The sequence below is a fragment of the Equus przewalskii genome, chromosome 20 (genome assembly GCF_037783145.1).
Source record: "Equus przewalskii isolate Varuska chromosome 20, EquPr2, whole genome shotgun sequence".
NCBI classification, from domain to species: domain Eukaryota; kingdom Metazoa; phylum Chordata; class Mammalia; order Perissodactyla; family Equidae; genus Equus; species Equus przewalskii.
The window spans coordinates 32,023,404-32,042,903 of NC_091850.1; the positions used below are offsets into that span (position 1 = coordinate 32,023,404).

Consider the following 19,500-nt stretch of genomic DNA (forward strand, 5'->3'; position numbering starts at 1 on the left):
CACCTCTGATTGTGCTTTCGCTTCCTGAATGAGAGTTAGGATGGTAGACTTTGACCTCAGTGATGACAGAACAGACTGTAATCTTTGCTGGTGTCCCGCTGAGACTAGGAGTTGATCCAAACTAAATAATATAAATACATTGGAAGAACATTAAAGAAAATAGCAATTCCTCCACTTTATAAGGATGCATTTAAAATGATCTCCTTTCTACTACATTGTAGGTATTTTCAGTGGGAATGACTATGCATTCAGGGATCCCTCTAAGATATTAGGGGACCAATGTCGGAATTTTAACAGAAAATTTCTGAGATTAAAATATATTCAATATATGGGCTCAAGTGAAACATTTTAAAATGTCAGAAATTTCCTGTTTAACTCTGATCTCCTTCAAAGGCCTGGATCCTTCCCTGAGGGGCCGCCTTCTGGTGTTCCCACCTCTCTCTCATGGTGTTTTTGCTTAAAGTGCTGTGTCCTACAGGAGCCGCTCTTCAGAGCAACGTTCTGGCAAACACTTCTCCCTGCAGGCACTTTATTTTTCCAGTGATGATATTAAAAACAAAGGGGCCAAAAAGAGTGTGGTGTCCTGGATTGGATATTGGAATAGAAAAGGATATTGTGGAATTTATTCAGTGAAATCTGAATAAAGTCCGTAGTTTGGTTAATTGTGTTGTTCCAGTGTTAACTTCTTATTTTTGACAAACGGATGGTGGTTATGTAAGATGTTAACTTGGGAGGAACTGGGTGAGGGGTACATGGGAATTCTCTGCACTCTCTTTGCAACTTTTTTAGAAATCTAAAACTAGTTCATAGTAATAAAAAAATTTATTTAAATACCAGGGGGGAGGGAGGGATAGATACTTACTTAACTGACCAGCTTTTTCCGGAAGGGAGATCCCGGGTGGTTTCATCCACAGGGGCTGAACTGGGTACCCGTGGCTCACTGGCTTTAGACCTGCTTCCTCCTGGACAGGCCTTGTCCCCACCCTTGATGGGGCATGAAAGGGCAGTGGACCCACTGAGGCCTCCAGCAGGGGAGCCAAGCGACCTCCTGGGGACGATTTCCAGCTCAGTTTTGAAAAGCATGGCAGTCGGCCCTGCTGAGAAATCCTCGCTGCAGAGCTTGTCAAGGTCGGGCATGCTCAGGGCTCTCAGTTCCTGGAGCTTCGAGCGGGATAGAGGCGAGGGCTGGGTATGGCGCACCGAGGACTTGTTCCTCTTGATGGGAGAGGCTGGGGCCCCCATTGGGGTGGGAATTCCGGAAGAACCAAGTGATTTCTTTGGGTCCGAGTCAGGGCCCTTGTTACTGGCCTCTGCTGCATTCTGCCGGGAGACCGTCAAGGTCATGCTGGACGGGGACTTGGTCATCTGGGGGATGAGGGTGCTGGCTTCACTTTGGCTTTCGCTGCAGGAGCTCAGGCTGCGTCTCAGCAACCTTGCTGTTGAGTCACTGGGGTGGCTGAGGCTCCCGGAAACCACGCTGCCAGATGACCGTCTCCCAACGGGAGGCTTGGAGCTCACTGACAAAAAGGGGGACATCCCTGACTTAGCCACGGGCCGGTCAGAATTGGCCAGGTTCTCAAAAGACTTGATCCTCTGCTTCACAGAGAAAAATGAGGTAGATTCATGGGGCCAGTTCTGCTCAGAGTAGTAATGTCTTCTGGTGACTTTGATTTTGTCTGTGACTAGGCAGCTCGTTTCCTGCCCTGAAAGGACATCCCCTTCCTCTGATGGTGGAAGGTTCCTTGATGTCTCCAGCAGCGGCTTTACGCTATATACACCCTGTCCATTAACTAGGCCAAGAACACCACCCCTGGATGCCTTGGCCTCAAGGAGGCCACTGCTTGTCACAGGGACCTGGCTGTCCCAATGAGAGCGATTTGGGCTGTGCAAGGAATGCCCCTCCCGTCCAAAATGGCTTGCAAACTGGGCTGGCATGGAGTAGGTTCTGGTTGCTGGCCTTGGCATGAAGTAGGGATGGTCGTCCAGTGCCGGGCCCCCTGCTGTGCCGTTCTTGGCCATTCCTAGGGAGTTTGACATCTGGCTTGACTTCCCCTGGGAGGCATCTGCCTTTCTAGGAGGCAGCTGTGGGGAGGAGGAGGAAGCAGCCAGTTTCACCATGCTGAAAGATGGCTGCATTTCCTGCTCCACCTGGGAGGCCCGAGGCGTGAGTGACGAGGGACGATTTGGGGACGATTCCACTGACTGGTGACAGAGTCTAATTTCACTCTTCTCCTGACAGTTGCTCTGGGCCAAGAACCCTCCCTGTCTGTCACTTTCACTGGGCTTGTCACCACATGCAATCTTTGGCATTCTTTCAGAAGAAATTTCAACTATTTTCAATTGGTTTGCTCTTTCTAAAGGCTCACTAGCAATTGTTTTGCTTTCTTGGTCACTAGTCACCTGGGGTTGGCCTGCTTCTGGTGCTGAATCTCTTTGGCTGGACACACACTGCTCACTCTGCCCAGGAGGTGGGACCTCCCGCTTGTTCACTGCTGTGGATGTGCTGCCCCGGGATGCTGCGGGACCTGCCCCCGAAGCCACAGAGGGAGCCTTGCTTTCCGGTCCACACTTCGGAGATCTGGGGGCGGCTGGGCAACCTCTGTCGGGTTCTGAGTAGAAAGTGGTGTGGAACCTACTGCATGCACCTTGCTCAGGAAGAGTCCTGGGGGAGGTCAGGGGTGAAATGAATGTTCTGATGCTTGTGTCTGACACTGAGGGCTTCAGTGACCCCGAGGCAGCCAGGGGCGGCTTGCTCTCCAGCACACACTGGGGAGACGTGGCCATGGCTGCAGCATTTTTGTCAGGTCCCTCCTGCTCAGCTATGTGGAACTGGTGTGACGCTACCTTAGAAAGCATTTTGTGGGAGGTCTGGGGTGAAATGAGGGATTTCCTGTGGTCCATCCCAGCAGCCTTAGCTGTGTTGGCAGCAGGGGCCTCGGCGCTGACTTTGCTCTTGCTTTTGATGCTCAGTCTCTTCAGCTTAGGACCAGATTTGGGTTTCTGACAGTTATTTAGAAGGGTTTCCACCGAACTTTTCTTAGGTGAGTCTTTATTTTCAAGATTCAGTTTCAGCTGCGAAGGGCTGTTAGGCACAGCAACCCCCTTTTTGTGGCTTGAGCTCAACACCGGACTTTTGGAGTCAGGACTTCTGGCTGGCACCATGGATGGCTCCTTTTCAGCTTTGCTCTGCGAATGTGTACCTTGGTTATTTTTATTTATTTCTTTAAACCAGGCCATGATGGGCCTCCTGGAGGTCAGTTTTGGTTTCTGGAGCGAGTCTTCCAGGTCTTGACTTTCGGAGATGTGTAGGTTTGCCAAAACAGACTCTCCAGCCTTAGGGACATCCACACTAGAGGAGGACTCATTTTCAGTTGCATTGCCATTTGTTTCTTGTGTTTTCTTTGGGGTTTCGTCATTCAGCAAGTCATGTCCCAAACCATTTACCATGTTAGGAGGGCTGAGAGTGACTGGGGGGTTATGAAAACGCCTGGCAACTTTAGAAGGCTGCCTGTTCTCCACAGCTGAGCTAGCACTGGGGGCTTCCACAGTTTCTTCTTCACACGAGGGCCTGTGGTTCTGTGAGATCCTTGTGTCTGCGTGAGAGCTTCTATCCAAGAGAGACAAGGGCTGGGAAGAGTTTGGGATTGAAGGGCATGCGGCTCCTGGCACGAAGGAAGCTCTCTCACGGGGATGTCCCACGGCTTCGCTCAGAGCACTGTGCTGTAATGGCAGAACTTTGGCGACCGCGGGGCAGGGTGCAGCCTGGGCGGGCACAGGAGCCGCAGTTGAGGGTGGATTGGGGGACCCATTTGTGGAACAAATTTCAATTTGCTCCTCCTCTGACTCCATAGTATCTTCCTTGTGAGAAGACCCATGAGGACGAGGAGGTGACCAGTTGTCCCTGGTGGACGCTCGTGGGGCTTCACTGAGCGAGTCGGGGTCAGAAGATGAGTCCTCAGCATCGCCATACATGGACGAGAGAGATGGCTCTGTGCTGTCGCCGAGGCCCGACAGGGACAGACTGTCTTCGTGAAAACTGCTAAAATTTCTAGAGTAGCTGCTCAGAAAGTTTTTGTTCACAGTAAAATGTTTGTCAGGATTAATAGAATCCAAAACTGAAGGCTGGGAGGCCCACTGTGGGTGAGGGGGTTGCCCAGCAGCCCAGGCCCTCCTCAGGGTGGGGGTCTGGTTCCCCATGCCTGGCTCGGCCTGGCGGGACCCTCCGCCTCCAGCTCCTGCTGCAGGTTGACCCTGAGAACTGCCCTCTGGACTCGGCTGGTCCCCTTTCTGGGGAGACTGAAGTCTTGCTTCAGAAGCATCCAACTCCTTGATGAGTCTGTCGATGTCAGTCACAGGGCTCCCTCCATTCTCCCTGGGGCAGCTGTGTCCCAGCTCCTTGTCACACCCCTCCTGGGCCTTGTGAGTGGGTGATGGCCGGGCAGGGCTGGCCTGCGGGGCCCCCTCAGACACAGAGTCTGTTCCCTTGAGCAGAGCAAACTCCCGGGCATTTTCTGGGCTGAGGGTTCCTGTCGTTTGCAGGGCCTTGCTGTGGTTACCTGGAACCTCTTGTCTCTCCTCCTGGGACGTGAGGAGGTCTCGTGACAGGATGGCACTGGCTGAAGATGCTCCCTCTGTCTCAGGTCCCCCTTCCGTGTAGGCAGCCACCTTCCTGCTGGTGTCGGGTGAGCTGGCTTCTGGGGCTGCTCGGGTCTTGCTGAAGTCAGGACGAGCCGTTGGCATCTTCCCTGGGGATGTGCTGCGCTCACAGGCAGGTCTGACTCGAGGTACGTCCTCAGCCTTGGGGACCCTGGGTGACGCTGGCTCTTTGGGGTCCTCACACTGCCTGACTTGCCCTGCGTCCACGCAGGCCTTGCTTGGGTCAGGAGGAGCGGCCCCCTTCTGCTCTAGGGAAGGGACGAGGTCTGGGGAGCCGTCCAGGCCTGTGTTGAGAAGGTAAACAACAGGTGGAGTGGTAGGGAGATAAAGGGGGAAATGTGAGAAAACACAAAACCTCTGAATTTAAAAATGATGGAAAATTGTAAACAATCTCATTTTTTTGGTCTTTTTTCAGAAAGACATTCCACAGCCTAAATGTAGGCCTTCTTGTCTTTAAAATTACAGAGCACTCACATCCAGCAAATACTACCCTGCTTTAGACGCTCTAAAATAACCCAGACTGGCTGGCAGAATGAACCTTTGTTTCTGCCCTTTTTTCTCTCTCTTGGTTATTTTTAAGGATGGGGGACACCAGAAATCCTTTGCTTGAGTTTCTTTACACCATGCATTCTCTGATGGCAAAAGCTGCAGGAGTCAGGATATTGTTCTACTGGATTCTTAGCTTCCCGTTGATTCTGCAGAGCATCTGGCTGATCACATGTGGGCTTAGCTCTCATCGTGGGTTTGGCCACAGGCTGTGGGTTGTGAGCCATGTAGTAAAGTATAAAACAGTCCAAGTGGCGAACTTAAGGGACCTACTGGTTAGCCCAGGAGATGAGGCTAATTTGGGAAAACACATGGAATGTTACAGACAGCATGCGAGTCTACATTGAGTGTTAGCTGTGTCTTGACCAAGTTCAGAGAAGTTGGGAGAAGCAGAAGGCCACATCATCCAAGGAAGCTTACAGAGGGGTGGGGACTTGAGTGGGGTTCTGGAGGGATAGTTTGACCAGAGAGTGAGGAGGAGAAAGGGGAGGAAGAAAATGGAATGAAAGCAGAGAAGCAAGAAAGAACATGGAATCTCAGAGGCGCAGGGAAAGCTGAAGCACGCCAGGGACAGTGGAAAACCAAGTCATTCCATGAGATGGTTCTGGAGAGCCACTCTGTCCTGGAGACACCTCCTCATAAGGCCCTGCATATTCTTGGGCTAATCTGTCTACCTCTGGCACACAACGTCTTGCAAAGGGGGTTAAGGAGGAGTGGCATAAAAAAGAACATTTGATTTGCTATTTTCTCAAGAACTATGCACCTGAGGTTGAGTGAAAAACTCAGTCACAATGAAAGCTCTTGGTTTGAGAAGTGTCTACCCCAGACATTATATCCACTCCATATCTGCCATACAAATCATCTTAATTGCATATGCCTTTTCCATCCTGAAGTTCCTACATCAATAATTAGGAACTCATTAGGATTTAGCAATGTGCTAAGAGTTTTTCATGCACTTAATTTTCCTCCCAACAGTGTCAGGTAGGTCTGTGACCATCTGCAGTTGGAACAGTAGGGAACTGAGGCACAGAGTGGTTAAGCAATGTATCCAAGGTCACAGAGTTCACAGCCAGGGGTCGCCCCAGGAAGCTGGCTCCATGGCCCACACCATTTCCTGAACCCTGACTACGTGGCCTCTGGGTAGAAAGCCCTGGTAACAAGGTTGGCTCATCAAGACACCTCTGGAGACCGAACATAACTTCCCCATGTCCCTGGGAAGGCTGGGGGCACAACAAGATTCAAATCCACGGGCTCCCATCCTCTGCTCAACCTTTGTGACCTCCCTTCAGCATGACTTTCCTGCTCCTGCTGGTGCCAACTATGGGGACAAATAGCCATGAGACAAAAGGAGGGGATTCAAAGGCAGTTTTTCAGGTTCAGATTCATTCACTGAACAAGCCCTCAATTTCCGTTAGCAATCTGACTTTCTTGCAAAGTGTATAACTTAAAAGGGTTTTGTTTGAGGGAGATTAAATTACATGGAGGCAGTCCTTCAACTGGAAACGCCCTAAGTGCCCAATATGGGGAAGAATGTTGACTCAGCTATGGCACCTCATCAGGTCAAAGGCCCAGCCGCCTTTACACACGATGTCGTAGGTGCAGAAGGACGCAGAGGACGTTGGTGCAGGTCCCTAACTAGAGTAGGCTACAGGTGTGCTGATACTTGAATCATTCGTGCTTAGAGAGGCTTGCCAGGGCAAGTGGCAGTCAGGCAGCCCTAGGAGCCTTCTGTTGACTCAGAAGGCTGCTCATATATTACTTTCTGTGGATGCATGAGGTAGAAAATATTAATGTTTTTCTTGTCGTTTGTGAAGTTCTTCCTGCCGTTTCTCAGTGCATTCCATTTCACATAAGCAGCGAGTTGAGATTCTGCAGGGCGGGAAATCCTTCTGATTCATCTCATGTCTCATTCACTAAGGTACATGTCACAGAATGGGTAGAGTGCCTGACTGAAACTGGACGCACTCTACTTGGAATTAAGTGTGTTGTTGGGCACAATGATCTAGGAAAGTCGTTAAATGTAGGCAGCTTTTAAATATCATTAATCTGTGTAAGAGTTTTTTCTCTCTCAAAATTCTCCACATGTAACGCTTTTATTAGGGTAACTTCTATCCTCCCATTTTGAAGCTTAACAAGTGACAGAATAATCTTACCCATTCTGGGTTGTTGCCTCCACTCTGGTGCAGCTTCGGGCGGGTTCTCTGTGAGGTGGCCAGTATCTGGGTGGGGCAGAGCACTGGTTGGCCCCCAGTTGGTAGGGACACGGCCATCCTCAATGGTCAGTTTTCCCAGAGATTCCTGGCACAATGACAACTGCAAGTCACTGTCAATAGCTCTCAAGTTTTCTGCGTCCTAAGACCTCATATATAGAGAAGAGCTGGCTTGGGAAAATTCAAGGAGCCCTGGACCAGGAGCCACAAGAACCAGATTCCGGGTTTAAGGTCCACTAGAAATTGCATGGTCTTGTCACTCTTCCTAAGCCTCGGTTTTCTCAACTTTAAAATGTGGGCAATAAGGGAAATGCAAATCAAAACCACAATAGCACCTCACGTCCGTTAGGATCACTACAATCAAAAAACAGAAATAACACGTGTTGGTGAGGAGGTGAAGAAACTGGAACCTTGTGCACTGTTGGTGGGAATGTAAAAGAGTGCAGCCACTATGGAAAACAGTATAGAGGTTCCTCAAAAAAAAGGAACTACCATATGATCCAGCAATCCCTCTTCTGGGTATATGCCCAAAAGAACTGAAAGCAGAGTCTTAAAGAGATATGTGTACACTCATGTTCATAGCAGCATTTTTCATAATAGCTAGTTTCGTTGGTTCGAATCCTGGGTGCGGACATGGCACTGCTCATCAACCCATGCTGAGGCGGCGTCCCACATGCCACAACTAGAAGGACCCACAACGTGCAAGCAACTTAAGTGTTCACTGAGAGATGAATGGATAAGCAAAATGGGGTATGTACATATGATGGAATATTATTCAACCTTAAAAAAAAAGGAAATTCTGACACATGCTACAACACCGATGAGCTCTGAGGACATTATGCTAAGTGAAATAAGTCGGTGACAAATATTGTATGATTCCACTAATGTAAGGTACCTAGAGTAGTCAAATTCATAGAGACAGAAAGTAAAATGGTGGTTTCCAGGGGCTGGGGGAAGGGAGAATGGGGAGTTAATGTTTGGTGGGTATAGAGTTTCTGTTTTACAAGATAAAAAGAGTTCTGGAGGGGCTGGCCCCGTGGCCAAGTGGTTAAGTTCGCGCGCTCCGCTGCAGGCGGCCCAGAGTTTCGTTGGTTCGAATCCTGGGTGCGGACATGGCACTGCTCATCAACCCATGCTGAGGCAGCGTCCCACATGCCACAACTAGAAGGACCCACAACGAAGAATATACAACTATGTACCGGGGGACTCTGGGGAGAAAAAGGAGTTCTAGAGATGAATGGTGGTGACAGTTGCACAACATTATGAATGTATTAATGCCTCTGAACTGCACACTTAAAAATGGGTAAGATGAAAAACTTTGTTACGTGTATTTCACCATGATAAAAAATCTGGAAAAAAACGGGGATGATAAGACTTGCTCTGTCCAACTCAGAGAGATTTAAATAAAAGATGATTAAATTAGATAACAGTTATAAAAACAACATGCAGCATACAAAAGGCTATCTGATGTCAGATATTATTGTTACCACGTTGCACAGTGATATCCAAGACTGTAAAATCAGCTCGTCATTTTGGTAGTTAGGGAGAGGACTCATCTGGATAAGTGAAATTGACATTTGATATTTCAAAAGTTCACTTCAGCCGAGTGTCAATTACTTTATCTTCCTTTCTTCTAATACCTACTGTAAAAAATTTTCCAAACAAACTTACTGAAAGTTAAATGAGATTTATTTGAAATTTACCCTCTGAGCCAAGGATTCATAAAGTGGCCCACAGGTGGCAGCAGAGGAAAGAGGTGAAATGGATAGAGTGTCTTTCAGCTACTCTTGTAAAAAAAAAAAAAAATCATTTAGTAAAATGCCAATTATTGGCAGAGGGAAATCTACACAGGGTTTAGCTCACTTAATTTTATATTTACTAGTAAGGCATAAATGTAACATAAAAACAGTAGAAGAGTCTGGAACGAGACAGAGGTGGTGGTTGTACAGCATTGTGAATGCACCATGTGCCACTGAACTGTACACTTTAAAAGGTTTAATTTTATGTTCTGTGAATTTCATTTCAATTTTAAAAAGTATTAAAAACAGTAGAAGACAATCCACTTACTAAAAGAGAAAGTAGTTTTTTTTAAGCTTCCAATATTTGACGGTAAATACTTTATGACAATGCATTGTATTTTCTTTCTCAAGGATAAATCAAATTTTGGTACTAAAATTTTTATGAGAAAAATTAAACTTCGGGGCAAAAGTTTTAAATGCTGCTCAAAGTTCTTATTATGAATACTAATTCACAATTACAAAGGCTCTTATTTTAATAGATATGTTATAATTAACAAAAACTCTGATTTGGCTTTATGTAGTTATCCAAAACTTGATACTTTTTGAAAGAAGGGGTTTACCCATTAACTGAACGTTACATTTTAAAACACATGTGCTAGTTGGAGGTAGTAATTTCTTAGGAGAAAAAAAAGATGTGTGTTTCTACTTTTTCTATAAGGTTAACAAAAACCTTTTCTGCCTAGTATAGTGTTTTTATGACCTTATATTTTTTGGGTCTATTTACACATATGTTTATATAAACTACTTGAACACACATCTTTATAAATATGGTCCTTCCGAGTCATCTCAGATTCTTTGCTCAGTGAGAAATTATTCATGTTCAGGAGATCATAAACAACATTAGTTTCTCTTGCTGTCTCCTTGCTAAAGTGGAGATATGTTGAAATTTTAAAAACTGAGCAATCTGATAATTCTGAGCCATTCTAACATACGTGTAACCTGGTAGTAACATAAATAATATTAACCTGCCTTTAATGTGCTGCATTACAAGTTTCTAAGTGAATGCAGCCCCATTATTTCATGTGATACTCACAACAAGGGTATGATAGCTTTAATTACACATAATTATTATAGAAAGTTTGAAAACACAAGGATCACTCAGAACCCTACCAGCCAGAGAGAATCCCTGTTAACCTATAGTCGATGGTCAGCCCAACTCTGTGGGATGATCAAGCAGACAGCACCATCCCTCTTTTACAGGCAGACAACTGCCACTCAAAAAGGTTCAATAACTTGTCCAAGTGGTCATTCAGCTAGTCAGTGGAGAAGCCGATGTCAGACCCAGCGTTTTCCTTCCCTGCCTCTCACTGCCCTTCCGTCACCCACCACAGCCTCTGCTACAGGTAAGAGAGCGATTGTATCTTTTGGCCGAGTGATCTCTGACTCAATACCCGTGCACTTTCCCCCTAGTAACCTGCTGATATGTTAACAGGCTCCCAAGCAGTCACGTATTGAAATGAATGATTCTGTTGAAAGATAATTCTCCAGGCATTACCCTTCCTTTCTGGGAGATTACCCTATGCTTTGTAACACTCTCCATGTTCATTCATACAACATTCACTTAGATCCCAAGTAACTAAGAGAAAATCAGTTACCCTCTCCGCAGTTCCACCTGGCCCCAAACCAGGCACGGTCACGTTGACAGAAGCGGCCTGGACTTCCAAGTCCTGATCACATGGGTCACTGGCTCCGTCGGTCAGGTTTACTGTCTCTGAGCCACTTGGCCTGGCCTCAGCCTCTGGCCTCTTGCGGTGTGGGCTGACCCTGGCCACTGGTTTGTGCCTGGACTCCAGGTTGTCATTCTTCTGCTGGGGGGAACTGGGTCTCTCTGCGCTCACCAGACTCTGGGCCCCTGTGCCGGCTTTGTATTCCAGTTTGGGTGAACTCCTTGATCCTGACAGTTCTTTCCTCCCCAAGCAGCCAGGGCCACCCTTGGGGGCCTCTGCAGAGGCCAGCAGGTTGGCTGCATGGGAAGGAGTGTCCACCATTCCCCCTGAGACACTCTCCTCTAAGTCCATCGAGCTGCCAAGGAGAGGTGCTGAGAAGGCCTTGCTGACCAGTGTTTTCTGGGGACGTTCCTCCTGATTGTTGATAGCCGTGACCTTGGAAGAGGTCGTCAAGACATGCCTAGAGTCGCCCTCTGTCAGAGGCCTGCTGGGACCTGGGAGGGTCCCTGGGAGGGAGATGCAGTCCCCTTCACTGTCCAACTCTTCCTCATCACTGGCATCGTTGGCATCACAGCCCACCCTCCTCTGGCGGAAGAGAGGGTTTCGGAGGACCTGTGGGCTCCCAGGGAGACTGGCTTGTCTGGCAACTGCCACCTGCTTGTGGAAGAGCCCAGAGACTCGCTGACTCCCTAGAGACACAAGGCTGTTGGCCCTGGCTTTTCCTGGTTCCTTGTGAGCTAGGAGGAAAGGGGAAAGAAAAGTCAAATGAAATGGTTTCCCATCTGGCCTGGTCTTATAATTTAACCTCCCTTATTACATACGAGTGTTTCCACATTCACAACTACCAGATACACACCCACTGCCCACTGGTGACCAGGCTGAAATGATATGGCTTCTTGGGATCTGCACCGAGTACACAGCAGGCTTCCCTCTCTCCTCCTCCTACTGGCTTCCCTTTTTATTTATTTATTTACCTCAACCTCTGGATTGTTTAACTTAAAACATGTGCTGCCTAGAGATAGAAATGTACAAGTCAGCAACATCCATGATGTCTGACACATTGGATGCTGCAGAGAATTCCTATCTAGGAGGATGCCCAGGGACCAGCCAGTCCTGCACACCTGGGCCTTCTTATTACCTGAGGTCCTTCCTTCATCTGCGTGATTAATGGGCACACAAGCTCCTAGAGCCTGGCGCAGTGAAGCCTGAGGTTACAATCTATCCACATTCCAACCAGGGAAGGGAAGGAAGCACCGGCTGCTCTGCGAACTCTCCACGTCTTGCTAAACGTACGAGAAATTACACCCCTTCCACCTTGGCATGTTCCTCCCAGAGACTGGAGTGAGCTCGTCAACTGTTCCAAAGGAGAGCTGGAGTGGCCATCGCCTGCCTCTCCCAAGACAGGGGCATTTTCTTCTTCAGACATTAGAAATGAGAACAAGGAAACCACACCAGCAAGAAGTCTGAGAAACCAGCATGGTCCACATCAGATCATTATCTCATATTATATTGAGAAGATAATCAATGAGATTTTTTAAAAAAAACTGACAACATCTGTCTCTTATGAGTTCTGAAGGTCTCATGCACTGCCTTCTAAAAATAATTAAGTTAGGGCCTCATGAGGAAGAGACCTGGAATTTGGCTGGAATTCCCCTAAAACATAAGGCCATCAGGTTGCCAACCCTGATTTGATGCCATAAATTTCAAGACTACACTATGTAAACAACATGTAAAGAGGGCCCGCTTTAGCCACCTGCAACACTCTGGGTTAGAATGTGTGTCCAGCCCAATAAGCAAGTGGCCACTCATTAACAGTGGGCTGCATTTTCCATGGATAAATTCTGAATTTGGTCAGGGTAGAAAGACGGCTTCCACCCAGCCAGACGCATGGTTTCCAGTTCTCTTCTCACACCATGATGGCCAGAGCTGGAAAACAGTCATGGCTTACTGGAGGTGCTGCAGACGCTTCCCGGGTGATCCTCGTCTTCGGAGCCGGCCACCACAAAGTCTGACAAGGGGCCTGGGACATCTTGGGCAAAGTACTGGGAGAGTTCAGATTCAGAAATCAGGGAGTCCTGTTGAAGACAGTGTTGGATGAAGAAGAAGGAACACCAGAAGCAGATTATTTTAAACAGTCATTACTGCCTATCTTTCCAAGAACACATTGTTCTAATCCATGGTCATTTGAAACAGCTGTGATAGTAAACGCCCACTTCCATTTACTTTAGGATGGCTAAATTAAACAATTAATGAATAAAAAGGCAACAGTGGCTGCCAGACAATGTTTTTAAGAACTATTTTTTAGGCCAAGTGTTTGGCAATGATCAGAAAAGCCCCAGCAGCAATATATGAACCATCCCAGGAAAAACAGTCGGGAAGAGATAGGAAAACAGAATGAAATTCCATGCCACTGGTTCAGCCTGTTGATGAAACAAACAACCGGGGAGTTCGAATCCTGCTCTCTGATCCACTGGGCTTAGGAACAGCCAGCTGAGAACGATTCCACAGTCTCCTTAAAGTCACAGGTCCCCCCAGAACTGAGCAGGGCCCCCTTTTCTATGGAGCATTTTAAAAACTACTTTTCAAACTATAGCTCAGTTCTCTTATTTTATTGCTCAATTCTTTTCCTGGATAAATATTTAATAAAAGAAACACACGTGTATATTTGTTCTCAAATTAGCACTGTTGCTGTTTTTGTGTAAAATGACCAAAAATGACAGAAATATGGGCTGGGTCCTCAGGTTTGACTTATGGGCTCCAGGAACTGGTTCCTAGGCCAGCTGAACGAGGCAGCAGTGTGCCTTAACTCACCTTTTTTGCTAGAGAGGGACTCTTCAAGGGGGTACCTGTTGGGGAAAAAATTTACCATATTGTCAAAACAATGGTCCTTACAAATAGGCTCCCATCCTTAACTAGAAAAGAAGGAGCCGAACATATGAAACAAAACCCTCTTTGCTTGACTGGTAGTGATGGATATCTATGCATAGGTATAGACGGACATGCAGTCTACCCCAACCCATCCCACTGCCCAAGATCCTGTTCACGCTTCAAGCCCTAACTCAGAGGCGACCACCTCCATGATGATCCCAGTTGGAAGTAACTTCTTCTGAATTTCAAAAGTATTTTATGCTACCCACACGCCAACGTCCATACACATGGCATAACTTAATTATAAGCGGATGCATCTTATCTCCCTTCCTCAACTATTTAACTCTCCACAGGGCTGAGACCTTCACTGATCTGACCCCACAGTGCTCAGCACTGTACCTGGATCTAGGAAGTGTTCAGTGGGATTTGTTGAATGGACTGAAGGATGAATGAACAAAGGTGCACCACCCAAGAAACTCATGAAAGAACTGGGGAGAGGGTTGACTATCTATTTTAGTTTTTATTTGAAGGATGAAAAGACTCGACATTGAGACTTTAAATTATATGTCATGAGCAAAAAGGTCTTCGGCATGAGGATAATGGCTTAATAAAATCTTCTATAAATGATCCAGCAGATATCTTGGAATTATGAGAGGACAGCTTTCAGGCAGGTCTGGAGACTGAGCTGGTTGAATAAAGAGCCCATTCTAGCCGTGCCTACTTTAAATATATTAATTATGGATGCAGATAATCAGGGTATTTCATGGTTGCCAAAAAATCCTAGGCCTTCCTTTTCCTCTGACAACCAGTAACTCATGTCTCAGTTCCTTTTCCTCTCAACATCAGTCTTAACATCAGTCACGTCTCAAGTTCCGACATGTTTGCAGAGTCCTTTATTTAGGTTTCCATCCTACAGGAAACATTGCTTTTAAAACTTGATACAGTATTTCATATTTTAAATTCATACGAAATTCTTTACTATTTCAATCCTTCTCTGCCTGAGCTTTTCTGCTTAAGAAGGGAGAAATCATGATTTTTGCAGCCTTGATTACCCTTCTTAAGTTAAAACTTTTAACTCATGTCAAGAAATCCCCAGTTTTTGGGTGGATAACACTCTGTATCTAACAAACAACTGATATTTTGGTATCGTTTCATTCTTACCTAGAACATTTCCGATGAATTGTACATAAACACATGAAATGCTGCTAACTCATTTTTGCAAATTACCATAAAGTAGTGTAAGAAGCATGCACGACTAGAACTTTAAGAAAGCGCATTAAATAACTATAGAAACCAACAGTAGCAGCTAACAGAAAGCACACATTTTGTCTGACAGCTACTTCTGCCAAACCTGATAATTACACAGACTTCAATAATATTGCAGGCGGGGAGTGCCCCGTGGGGGAACGTAATGAGAAACTCTTCTGAATGGTGAATGAAAATGTACAATTACAGTACCTAAGCCAGGAGAGGAATTGGCCTCTTTGCTCTCCTGATAAGTGCTGCGTGCTATCACTTCATCCATTTCCTGCTCGGAAACCTGATTTTCAGCAGAAAGCACAAATTAGATGGTTTTATTTATTTATTTTTCCCCAAGAAAAGCAGCTAGGATCAGAGTCAGAGCACAGAGACAGAGAAAAACCACAGGGCCAGAGATGATGACCATCCTCTGAAGCAGTAATTTGGGGCATATAAGAAGTATACAGCTGGGTTAACTGATTGCTCGAAACAATGGACTCAAAACAATGGGTTCGACTGATTCCCAAGATCATTCAGCAAAGCATTCAGGTGCTGTGGTTACCAACAACACGGCTGACATCTGCTGCTCTCTAGAACACTCCCTTCTCATTCTTTTTTCCTAAACTTTATTTAAATAATTTCAAACCTATATAAAACTTGCAAGAGTAGCACATGAATAGTATACTCTTCCTCTAGATTCACTATTTTTTAACATTCTGCCCTGTTTACACACATGCTCCGTCTTTACACACACACACACACACACACACACGCACTGCTATAAATTTTTACTAAACCATTTGGTAGTTAGTTGCAGACATCATGACTCGTCACGTGTAAATATTTTAGTATGTATCTCTTAAAAATGAGGACATTCTCTTAAATAACCTTGGTACTATTATTCAGGAAATACAACATTGATAAAAACAACTGTCTAGTATACATTTCATATTCTAATTTAGCCAATTGTCCTAAGCCTATCCTTCAGAAATGCTACACAAAGTGTGTCTGTAGACTGAAGTACTTCACAGAAAGTCTGACGCCAGCCTGAGATAAGATAAGGATTTTCCTTGAGAATGCAAATCAACCCTCAGCTTCTTTCATCAACAGTGTCTTCCTAGGGAAAAATGTCAACTCAACTAGACGGTGGGCATAGTAATGTAACTGATTTACATTCTGGTACCAGCTCCTCATCCTGCTGTGGACCTCTAGCGGACTGTCACTGACCTACTTCTCTGCATAGGAATGCTTTATAGAAAAATTTCTTGGGCAATCCAGAATTCAATTCTGGATCTAGTTGCCCTGTGTCTTTAGTTGTCCTCTTTTAATCCAAAACAATTCTGAGCCTTTGTCTTTCATGATACTGACATTTTAGAAGAAACCATGCCAATCCAAACCCTCAATTAGGATTTGTCTGATAGTCTCTTCAGGCTTAGATTTAGATCACGCATTTTTGGGCAGAAAAACTACAAAAATTGTTTCCTTCTCGGTGTATCACAGGGGCCCTCAGGGTCAGTGTGTTTCATAATTGGAGATAACTGTGACCACTCCATTAGGGTGGGGTTCACCAGATTTCTTCACTGGATTTTTTCTTTTGTTATTAATGAGTAATGAGGAGATAGCTTGAGACTACGTCAATATCCTGCTCCCCAATATATTTCCACTCAATGGTTTTAGCATCACTGATCATTCTTGCCCCAATCAATTTTTATGATGAAGTTTTCAAAACAGTGATTTCATAACTCTTCTTTTCCTTCTATATTTATTGGTATCATGGTAAATTCATGGTTTTTTCCCCCCATCAGTTGTTATCCATAACTGTCATTATTCATGGGAAGACTTTTTAAAAGCCTGATAAATGCTGAACTATGAGATATTTTAAAAGACATAACTTGTATTGAGTTTCTTTTTGTGTGTGTGTTTGATGAAGATTAGCTCTGAGCTAACATCTGTTGCCAATCTTCCCCTTTTTTTTTTCCCCAAAGCCCCAGTACGTAGTTGTATATCCTAGCTGCAAGTCATTCTAGTTCTTCTATGTGGGATGCCACCACAGCGTAGCCTGATGAACAGTGTGTAGGTCCATGTCCAGGATCCGAACCAGCGAAACCCCTGGCTGCCAAAGCGGAGGGTGCGAACTTAACCACTACGCCACGGGGCTGGCCCCTGGAGTTTCTTTTTTAAAGGTAAGAATATTTTAAGCTCAGAATGGTAATTTTGTGTACTATAACATGTAGCATAAACAGTATTTGGATAGTTTTTATTTATTTATTTAGGATAAATTTGCCTTAATAGGTAAATAAATATTTTTATACAGGATTCAGCATTACATTTTAACCTCACAGATAAATCACAATCACATCACGGCCTTTATGTAATACTGTGTAGTAGGCTTCATAGGAAATAAAATATGTACACATACATGCACACAGGTATACACACTCACACACACACACACACACACACACACCCCCCTTCATAAAGCAAAGAGTAATTTTGTACAAATGAGCCTGGGAAAATATCAGCTTAAATAGTGGTTGCAAGTTTTTCTTGATATTAGACTTTCAATAATTGCTATTGTTTTTCTGAGTAGGAGAAAAATGGCTGGGATTTGAAACAAGTGAAAGATTTCCTGGCTAATTCTAATCACACTGAAAGCCCCAGTACCAATTAAAAATGAACCTCTATTACTTTCTTCTACCTAACAAGCTAGAAGCTGCTACCCGAGCAGGTCCAAATCTGAGCTTGTCTAGACCTGGAGGGTTTGAATATCCCAATCGGGCAGCCACTGCCCTAGTCATTATGAGAAACAGAAGAAAAGAAAATCCTTGTGGTATTTCTCTTGGAACAACATGAAAACTAAGGAAGCACATACATTCAGTATCAAAATGTGCTATTGGCATGAAATGCTGGGATAAGAGGTACAAAAATACATTAAACATAAAATGGAATCTTGACCAAAAGAAAAATACAGTATGATGTTACAACTAAGAACACCATGTTTACCTAGGAAAAAACGTGAAATCCAGTCAGACAAACACTGAAATTTGGTTTTGCTGGACCTCTCCCCAACACCACCATGACGACCATTTTACTGTGGCTAGACATGCATCAACCTGTGTGTCCAACAGGATCACAGACCACCAGCCTATCAGGATTATTATGCTTTGCACTGAAATGCAGTTTTGATATTGATTGTATTGGCAAATTAGGCAGATGCTTTTGGGCTGAGATGAAGCAGACCTCCGAACAAATCATGACCTGTGCTATGTTGGAATGGATTTTGATGTCAGACACGCCTTGAAGCCAATGCCTGCAAACCACTGAGAACATAATTTTCTATAACGTTGCCGAGGACTGTGCTAGGTCAGCCACGGCTTCCTGGACCGCTTGTTAAGGTAAAAGGAGGTGTGGCCATGTGGGTGGTAGAATCTAAGAGAGGATCCTGGAGGAAGGAGCTGAGAACGCTCTAGCTGTGTCTGTGAGGCACACAGTGTTAAAGTGACCCAAAGAGAGCCATGGGAAGAGCAGGGGACCAAAGTAGAATGGATTCTAAGGGAAAAGGTCAGGACTACTGGATAGAAAGGAGAAAAATGGGAAGTGACAAGTAGAAAAAAATGAAAAAAGGCAGAAGTTGGACTTGATGTTATATTAATGCTATTTTATGTATGGCATTTTTGAGAATGCACATAGGTAAGAGAAAACAATCTGGAAAAGAGTGGAGTTGACTTTGAATCAGTCTAATGGCAACCTTTGCCTAAGCACTGTGGTTGACATCACCTTCCCAGATCAAGACGTGGAGTCACAGCTCCACAGCTCTTATTTGTATTGAGGAGAATACAGCAAACGAACACCACCAAGACACTAAAGATGATCCCATAAAGTTAATACACTAAAGAAATCTCAGACGTGGCACATGGGAAGACCCACAAGGTCTCCAGGCACAGGCGTCTTACTCTGAAAATGGCACACAAGTCCATCAAGCACAGCAGCCTGGGGCCATTTAGGATATAACCAAATAGCACTACAAATAATACAAAGGGAGTGGCCATATGACAGGCATGGGAAGAGTTAATATATTTAATGAGCATTTTGAATTGTTAAAAGGAAAAAGTTAAATTTTGTAAAACACAACTGGAGTACAATATTACAGACAAGCTAATTTAAAAAGATTTTTACATCGAGTACTCAAAACAACAAAAATAATGCTCAAAGTGAGGTGAGTTGAATTTGCTTAAGTATCCTGTGGTTAGCCTAAAAAATTAAAAGGAATGCACAAGTATAGAAGGGAGATAACCAAGTAAAAGGGGAGGCCAATGATACAGGGTCTGAAATTATCTGCAAGTTTAGTGTGGGTCAACAGTGTGACATCAATGCTGAAAAAGAATTCGTGAGCTCTTAAGCCTTAATTACAGAAATACTCTGTTCAGGTCACGGATGGCCTGGACAGATCACTTAGTCCAATGTTCTCAGATTTTCTTGATGCAGAAATCCATATCTTAACTAGCGATTAAACAG

General features: G+C 45.0%; 1 protein-coding gene across 35 annotated transcripts in view; it reads right to left on the bottom strand.

The window, feature by feature from the left end:
* Window positions 1–19,500, bottom strand: part of PDZD2 (PDZ domain containing 2) — a 345,614-nt gene that overhangs the window by 15,848 nt on the left and 310,266 nt on the right. For 18 of the 35 annotated variants that reach the window (XM_070587087.1, XM_070587098.1, XM_070587095.1 and 15 more), the window contains 7 exons: window positions 15,205–15,286; window positions 13,690–13,724; window positions 12,827–12,953; window positions 10,807–11,615; window positions 7,356–7,515; window positions 863–4,940; window positions 4–121 (listed from right to left, as the gene is read on the bottom strand). In XM_070587087.1, the coding sequence (XP_070443188.1) occupies window positions 4–121; window positions 863–4,940; window positions 7,356–7,515; window positions 10,807–11,615; window positions 12,827–12,953; window positions 13,690–13,724; window positions 15,205–15,286 (5,409 nt within the window). The remainder of the gene's footprint in view (window positions 1–3; window positions 122–862; window positions 4,941–7,355; window positions 7,516–10,806; window positions 11,616–12,826; window positions 12,954–13,689; window positions 13,725–15,204; window positions 15,287–19,500) is intronic. The other 17 variants (XM_070587089.1, XM_070587099.1, XM_070587096.1 and 14 more) reach the window with 1 other exon arrangement.